The sequence below is a fragment of the Poecilia latipinna genome, unplaced genomic scaffold (genome assembly GCF_001443285.1).
Source record: "Poecilia latipinna isolate Pla-1442-1.1 unplaced genomic scaffold, P_latipinna-1.0 Scaffold1270, whole genome shotgun sequence".
NCBI lineage: Eukaryota > Metazoa > Chordata > Actinopteri > Cyprinodontiformes > Poeciliidae > Poecilia > Poecilia latipinna.
In genome coordinates this window covers 149,064-157,343 of record NW_015113886.1, presented here as the reverse complement: position 1 = coordinate 157,343, position 8,280 = coordinate 149,064, and the positions used below count along the sequence as shown (strand labels likewise).

The 8,280-nt window shown below is 38.3% G+C and overlaps 1 protein-coding gene across 3 annotated transcripts in view; it reads right to left on the bottom strand.

Moving 5' to 3' along the window:
* eno4 (enolase 4) overlaps positions 1-7,707 on the bottom strand; it is a 13,087-nt gene extending 5,380 nt beyond the window's left edge. Inside the window, exons 1-11 of one of the 3 annotated variants that reach the window (XM_015054678.1) lie at positions 7,486-7,574; positions 5,457-5,585; positions 5,175-5,238; positions 4,172-4,341; positions 3,745-3,878; positions 2,637-2,806; positions 2,427-2,555; positions 2,100-2,168; positions 1,557-1,721; positions 1,305-1,430; positions 782-956 (exon numbers count right to left, since the gene is read on the bottom strand). In XM_015054678.1, the coding sequence (XP_014910164.1) occupies positions 782-956; positions 1,305-1,430; positions 1,557-1,721; positions 2,100-2,168; positions 2,427-2,555; positions 2,637-2,806; positions 3,745-3,878; positions 4,172-4,341; positions 5,175-5,238; positions 5,457-5,512 (1,258 nt within the window). In that variant the 5' untranslated portion in view covers positions 5,513-5,585; positions 7,486-7,574. Of the gene's footprint in view, positions 1-781; positions 957-1,304; positions 1,431-1,556; positions 1,722-2,099; positions 2,169-2,426; positions 2,556-2,636; positions 2,807-3,744; positions 3,879-4,171; positions 4,342-5,174; positions 5,239-5,383; positions 5,586-7,485 lie in introns of those variants that run through there. The other 2 variants (XM_015054677.1, XM_015054680.1) reach the window with 2 other exon arrangements.
* Between the last annotated feature and the right edge of the window lie 573 nt (positions 7,708-8,280).

Genomic DNA, 8,280 nt, shown 5'->3' with positions numbered 1-8,280 from the left:
CTGTATATATACGAAATGTTTTCCTGTTGCTAAAAACATCGTGATGTGGGAGCCTTCGATTGCATTTTTTTAAACTTCTGATTCTTGTAAGTGAGCACCCATAATCCATAAATGAAAAGTCCATATTTTTATCATTGATCAGCCACACTAAGTCAAATACATTTCAGTTTGATCCTAGTTATCATGCAATGCTCATGCCGAACATGCATACTGCAGCAGCAAAAAACTTTATACTTCTAACTGTAGTTTATGTTTGATTTTTATAAAATCAGATCCTACAGATGTCTTTTTTTTTTATAAAATGCTTTAAATGCTTTGAAAGTGGCAGCAAGCACATGTGTTCTTAATGAAGAGCTTTGCAAACGCATTTAATTTCTAATAGAAAATTGAATGATATTTTTAAGACCAGTTGTTTTAGATATAAAACTATTGAAACGTGCAAATGTATGTGAACAAAGAACACAGATGGTAACAAATGTAAAGCTCATAAAACAGTTGACAGATAAACAGCATGTTTTTGGTAATATTTATCCGCGCGCACACACAGTCGTGTTTTCATGGCTTGTGGGGACTTCCATTGACTTCCATTTATTTTCTAAAGCCTAACCCCTAATCCTAACCCCAATCTTAAAACAGCATTTCCCCTCTTGGGGGCCAAGAAAATGTCCCCAAAGGAGCAATGGTTCCCACAACCCCACAATGTTGATAGAAATAGGTTCCCACTAGGATATAAAAACCTAGTATACACACACGCACACACACAACACCTCCCATCTAGTACCTTGGTAGCAGAATGTAGCATGGATGATGTCGCTGACTGTTGTCTCGTTGGCATGTCTGAAGACATAACCATGGACTCCTGGCAGAGCTGGAGCCTGTGCTTTGTGTGTGATGTCAGACAGCAGCGAACATGAAATCCCAATCCTATCGCTGAGTTTCTTCCATTGCTCTGCCTCCTAACAGAAGACACATTAAAGCAGTCACAGACGAGAATCAGGTCACATGTTTGAAGAACCGTTCAGAACTAAATGGTAATTAATAAACATAAAAGCCAGATTTGCATAACAAACAGGCATTTAAAGCGCATGTCGGCAAAAATGATCACGAAAATGGAAGACAGATTTGTGTGAAACAAATTACCTTCTGAATGTTATTGTGAGTTATTGATGTTGTGCGTGCATTTTCTCTAACAAAAAGTTTGGGACGTTGGGCAGAAGTATAAAAATGATAACAGCAAACAATTAAAACTGTTTACAGTAATAATAAAACTAAGTAGGAGATAACTTCAGATGCTTTGAACTCACTTCTCTCCTAAAAGGGTCGATCACGGCCACCACTGCCGGGTATTTGCTGATGAGGTTGTTATACACCTCAATCAATTCATCCGGAGACTTCAGACCTCCTGTTGCTACTTCATACTTTCCCTTAGACTGAAACAAAGCAGATAGGTTCTTTTATACTTACCTGTGCCCATATAATAAGTAACTGAAAAAATAAATACCCCCAACACTATGGTAGTATTACTATAGTAGTTGGAAAATCTTTGGTTGACTTACATAGTCCACAAGTTTTGGGGCAGCACAGTTCAGAGCCAGAAAAACATCAACTCCCAGTGGCACTTTAAGGTTGGTGCAGGCATTAGTGATGAGATCCAGAGGCTGATCGGGCCGTTCACAACTCGCTGTGAGCACTCCATTGTGCGACACCGAGGACAGGGTGATCTTGGAGCATTCACACAACCCAACAGCTTTGATGTAAAACTTTTTTATATATCCAGTAGTGGATGACACTAACATGCATATTTAATCTTTGGCTTTGTACAAAAACAGCTTAGATTAAGCTATCACATGAATGGCAAGTACAGTATGCATGCATAATAAATTAAATCAAACGATTCTAAGGTTTGATGAGACTAAGACAGCATCATTCAACCAGGTGAAGTAGAGGAAGCGTTAAATGTCTTTTCAGACCTTCATGCTTTCTCTGTCATCCTGCATTATATTCATTTGAAGATGACCCATAAAGTGCTCTTTCATGTGCAAATCCTTTACAGAAACTTCAAGTAAAACACATATAATTTATGTAGCAGTGTCTCTCACCCCGCCTTTTCCTGACATGCTCATCAGTCTCATCATCTCCTTCTGTAACTCACAGGCCAACGTGACACTCTGTTGAAGAAGTGTCACGACTTTAAAAGTCGTCACGAAGACGACTTTTAAAAGTGATGTTGGGAAATGTGACAAATGTAGTAAAATGCAGAACATCCACAGCTATCCCTATGCAAAATTCTGACAAATAAAAGTAAGCAATGGGGTAATCACGAAAAAAAATTACCTTAGAGACAGCGAACCAGTCCATGACAACTGTTAGCTCACTGCTGTCGGTAAAGGACAAAAAAGGCAAAGTATGGTAGAGCAGATCAACACCTGTTTGACTGGATGTCCCACTTTGGAGATGAGAATAATTTCTTCCAGTAAGCATAGTTTTCCAGGGGATTTCTTCCCACAGCTGAGCAGAGTTATCCAGGGGACAGGAACATGAAAATGTGTCGGATCCTTAGGCGAAATGAGTTCAACTTTTTGAATGCTTTCAATTTTCTGTAAAAATATCTGTAAAATATTTGTATTTAGTCAAACCTTTTGATTCTTCAGAGCTGATATATATTTGTAAAGAGGCATTCCCTTTATCTTTGCCCCAGATTTAGCTACAGCCAGGGACACCGAGCCGACAGCCATGCCTTCCAGGAGAAGTGGCTCTGGCGGCTCTGGTGGAGGAAATTGCTTCTCGACAACAACACTCTTTTTGCCTGAAATGTAAAAAAAAAGATGAAAAGTTAGTGGCTTTTTTCCCCTGAAACTAAACATGTCAAGTGTTAGATATGTATCTTGGAGTCCTACATATAAGCTTTAATATTTTTAATCATTCTTGAGGGGTGCTTCCACCAATGGGGTTCAAGCACTTAAGACGGATCAACTGTCTTAAGTACGGTTGACCTGTCATTGGCAAATTTAAACGTCTTTTGCCGATTACGTTTCATTGGCAAAAAGCAACGAAAACATCCAAGGAGATTTGAGAAACTCCTAAAATTGGGTTGAGAATTGTCCAACCAACACATTATTAAAACCCAGAAGCATAGAGGGGAACCAACATTTCTGAGGATAAAATCTGAAAAAAAAAAGGAAAAAAAAAAACCACATGAGCAAAATCTGTGATCAGTTAAAAGTTTGATGACATCAATGTCACCAATAACCAGGATTAACAGTAAAAGTAAGAGCATTTTCACAGGCATAATGTGAATGAAACTCAAGGGTTTGGGTCTGAAAAGCTGTACAGCCACAAGAAAACCACTAATCTGTGAGACAAAAAAAAAAAAAAACTATACAGTTTGGAAGGGAGCATAAAGATTAGACTCTAGAGAAGAAGGTCATGTGCACTGATGAGTCCAGATTTACCCTCTTCCAGAAAGATGAATGCATGAGGATGTTTGCCAGTGATCTTACATTAGGATTCTTGAAAGAGATGGTTTGGACTTCCTCTGTTTCTCTATTTGATCATGATGCCTCCAAAACTCCTCTGGGATTTGTGGCTGCGGTTGAGTTTTTTTCTTTGTTTGTTTATTTTTTATTTTTTTTTTTTTTCAGACTGATTCAAAGGATCAAAGCCAGTCCAACATGGCTGCCACCTTGACGGGCACAATTCTAGAACTCCAGCAGCATCTTTAGGGTTACGGTGAGTAACATTTACCTTTACCGGCGCTCTTCTTTTCCTTTGATGGCATTACTGGCGTTGTGTGAGCCGCTGCTTCGAGCTCGCTGGCTTCAGCCTTCAGCTTGTCACGCCTTGCTTTCTCCTCCTCATGGTAGGACCTGAAGAAATCGCTGCCAGGAAATAACACAAATTTAAATGCTGGTGTCAATCGAAACACGACATTTCTAAAACATCTCAGAAACTCTGCGTAGGATTTAGCAGCATTAAAGCAGAGATGTTGTGGACTGCAATGGACAGAATCCAAAATTAGTACGATTCTAGGTTTTAAAACTCCCATTCACTGTTGTCAGGAACACATTAAAGCCTTCAATCAATCCCCTCTTCTCCATCTGGTTATAGACCCCTAAAAATGCCTCCTGTATTTATTACGTTAGTTGTCATTTAAAACAAGTGGAGTCATCACCTCAGCATTTGATCAATTTCAGCTTGATCACACGGGTTCTGGTTCAGTAGCAGTTTCCTGAACAGTTCATGTATCCACTGAAGAGCGGTCTCCACATGATCAGAGCTCCTCTGACTCTCTTCAGTTCCCACTGGTGCAAAGTGACTTACGACAGCTGCTGATGACATGCTCTGAACGAGAGAATGAACTAGTTCAATAAGCAGAGTTAGGTGTCTGTTTGATAGTTTTTGGTATTTTAAATAATACAAATAATAATGAAACAGTCATGCTGCCCTTAACATCTAGTTATACATAAATACAATTCATTTCATGGCTGTTTTGGAGATGAACTATGGATGCATAGCTTAGTGAAGAAAGTGGGAAAAAGAAAAATAGCAACAAAATGTTACTGGTGCTCAAAAGTTTGAATGACCAATAGTCTCAGCTCTGATCGACAAGCATCAAGATTGCAAAAACACAACGCAGAGAGCAATTTATGTCCTAATTTGATCTTTGTTACACAACCCCTTTACTTTAACCATTCTTTTGAGCAGTATGGCTTATGATACTGTTCAAAACATAAGCTGTTCTGGCATTTTGTCGGGCCAGATAAAGAAGGACGCCTTCGTAGTGGTCACTCTGCGTGCAGCAGCTGGAGAAGGGCTCGGCTCGGCCAGGGCACCATGTGTGGAGCTGTGATTCCTCTTCTCCCAGGACAGCTGAAGCCAGTCTCAGACTCATTTTCAGTTGGGATATTAGTCACCAGATGCCCAAAACAGTAGAGTGGTAGATGTAGCTTCGATCCAAAGCTTTTTCAAAGATGAAGTCTTTTACTTGGCGAGTAGGGAAGAGGATTTTAATGTGTCTCCCTAGTGAAGTAATGATGCACCAAAGAGGAAGGAAGCATTTTTTATCTCAATCAATTTACACCTTGATTTTGCTTTGACACGCTTTCTTCCTTAGTTTAAGATGTTTTTTTTTAAAAAAAAAGTTTAATGGAGTGCATTATGGAATTCAATTTTACCATTCTTTTTTTTTTTTTTTTGTCAAAAGTTCTGTCCTTTATGGCCGGCCTCAACAATATCCTGCTGTGATTAAAACATTAGCAGATTTTAACCTAAATAAATTTACTGAATGTAGAAAAAAAAAGGAAAATTAAGACTGCAATTTGGGATCAATAGAACAAAGAATAGTGAGATATTATAATTTTGTGACATATTAAAATAATCTAACCTTGTGATTATTTGACAACCAACTTGTTCTTCATCTGTGTGGATGTGGTGGATGACTTCTGAATTATTTTTACCTTTTCTTTGTTACAGACGATGCTGAAAACCTCCACCTCAACGATAAGCTGTCCATTTTCTGAAAAAACCTCTCTTCCTCTCAGATCACTGATCCTTGGTGGAGTAGACAGTTCCAAAAAGAAATTAGCCTGAAGGAAAGTATTTGTTTGAACAAAAATCACCCATGAGCAATGCACAAAAATCTCATATTCAAAGAAAGTTGCTTATTTCTAAAGATTAAAAGCACAGAGAAAAAAATATTTCTCAATTCCAACACTCTCAGACATCTGGTAATCTGACAAGAGGATGTTGCATTTCTAAAAATGTTTAAATTACATCTACTATTTTTTTTTTTTACAAATTACAAAAATTAAAACAATATGTATATAAAGGATTTAATGTTCCAGTTTCATGTAAAAATCTTTACTGTTAGTCTGACTATGGCCGCATAGTTTTAAAGTCTTTCTTCCTACTGTATGTAGCTTTTGTTTTGATACTATAACAACTGTATTCAGTTAAGAGAAAGTCTAGCATATTTCTAAAGATGAGAACGAAAAATCCAGAAACGTTTTGTTTCTGTTTTGAGAGAGATAACCTGAGAACATGCCCCTTTTTCCCTGACTTGGAAAGTGAGTTGCTCTCTTCTGACAAAGTTCTCAGCAATAATAATAATTAAAAAAAACTCAATAAATGATAGCAAGTTCATTAGTAGCCCACAGCATCATTCTTCCAGAAGGTAAGTTAAAGTGCTTTACAGAGAAAAACAAGAGAGCTGAAGACGGAGCCTATACTTCAACTTCAAAATACTTATCCCAAATCATTTTTGCATGTTTGCAATAGAACAGATATGTAATTTTTTTCTGGAAATATGTCATAAGGTCCTTTGCTGCTCAGTATTTCTGAAACAGAGAACAACAGATAATATTACAGGGATCCAGCTTCATAACGAAACATAACAGGTCCCTGTAATCACTAACAAAAAAAAGCAAAAGCAACAGTTCAGCTGTTGAACTTGGCTGTGAAAATGTAAAAATGTTTGGTTATATTAATGACACCTGTGGAAACCAGCAGTGGGGAAAAAAACAGCTCCAATGCAATTCTATATGTGCTGCAATTTTGACACACATAGCCTTTCCTAAAGAAATGTAACCGGGGCCTGCCAAAGTGTGCCCGTCAGTTGGAAACCAGCGTTCTGATGCTAAAAAATTAGCATCAATGCTAAAGACAGCTGCAATGTACTCTACAACATGTGGAGAGTCTCAAGCATGTTGAGTAGCATGAACTTATGCCAGTCTATATGCTAAAATTAGTTTATAGGCTAAAATTAGCCAAAATGCTCATGTTAGCCAAAATGCTGGCAGCAGCATGTGGAGCATCACCAGCATGTTGGTTTAATTTGACTTGCTCCATTCAGTATACTAAACATCTCTAATTAATAAGCAAAATAGCTAAAAGCTAAACTTTAGGGAAAAGGCTAATGCTAATGCACTAGTGGAGGGCAGTGAAATGCTAATGTTTGTGCTAATGTTAATGAACTTCCTGGCTGCGCAAGGCAGTTCACGATCCTGAGAGAAAAAAAACATAAAAAAGGCTAATATTATTGCACTGCCTACGGCGGTGCACTGACGTGAGAGGAATACGCTGGCTTTTATTTTGAAACTTTCAGTAAGCTTCAATTTAATTTCACACTAATTCAATGTGTAACAGTGGTTTGTTTAAACCAGTCACATAAAGCCCAAAAAGCAATTACCTGAAGTGAGACATGTGAAGATTTTTATTTTGAAATTTTCAGTAAGCTTCATTTTAAATGGCCACACTAATCCAGTTTCTGCAATTGGAAATTTCGCTCGTTTATCGCAAGGCAGTCACTGCTCTTCCCTATGTGATGCTAATGGCAGGCCCCAATAACAGAAACACTTGATAATTAAACATATTTAGAATAACTCAAACAGTGGTGGCTTTTATCTCCGATTAATTGGATGGTTTAATCGTAACGGGTGAGTTGTGACTGTTTACCCCTTCAGCGGGGAGAAGAAAACAACCTCCTACCAGGTAGCCGTGAACGTCTGCGGGCTGCCGGAGGAAGAGCTCATTCAGAGCCCTCTCTATTATCGCCGGAACTCCGTTCCTCCGGTAAAACTCGGCAGCTGCGATCCTCATTTTGTGTATATCCATCTCCTCCAGGCGAGGGCTGCTTAACGCTGATGTAGACTTTTTTTTTTTTTTTTTTTTTTTTTTTTTTTTTGTCCAACCGCTCCCCCCAACACACACAGACAGGTTAGAACTGTTTCAACAGTTTTGATGTTGTGTGTTACCATGGAAACATAATGCACAGGTGACAACGGGCGCATGGGAAGTCGAAGTCAAGTGCTGCGATCGTTTTTCCCTTTTTTTAAAGAGTCAACGGGGTCAATTATCATTCACAGCAAACTGTAGGTTTGTTTATGAGGCGTGACAAACATAAACACGGATGTTCTTGTGAACAAGTTACACTCATTAACTCCCTCTGCTATCTTATACTCTATCCAGCGTCACACATCCACTAAATGTTAACTAATACAACAGAATATCAGGAAACTATACCTTTAAGTTATATTCAGCTTCTTTATTCATAGTCTCACTGACATCTGCTCGTCTACTGACTGACTGTGGTTTTGTTCATCCATTTAAATTAGTAATCCAACACCTTTGTGTGACAATGCGGTGCAATGTTAGGGAAAATACCATGACTACCAATCACAGCAACAAAAAAAAAAAAAAAAAAAAAAAAAAAAAAATTTTGGGGAGATTTTTTTGGAAAAAAAGACCCCCTACCGGGGTTTTGAGGGACTATAACCCCATTCT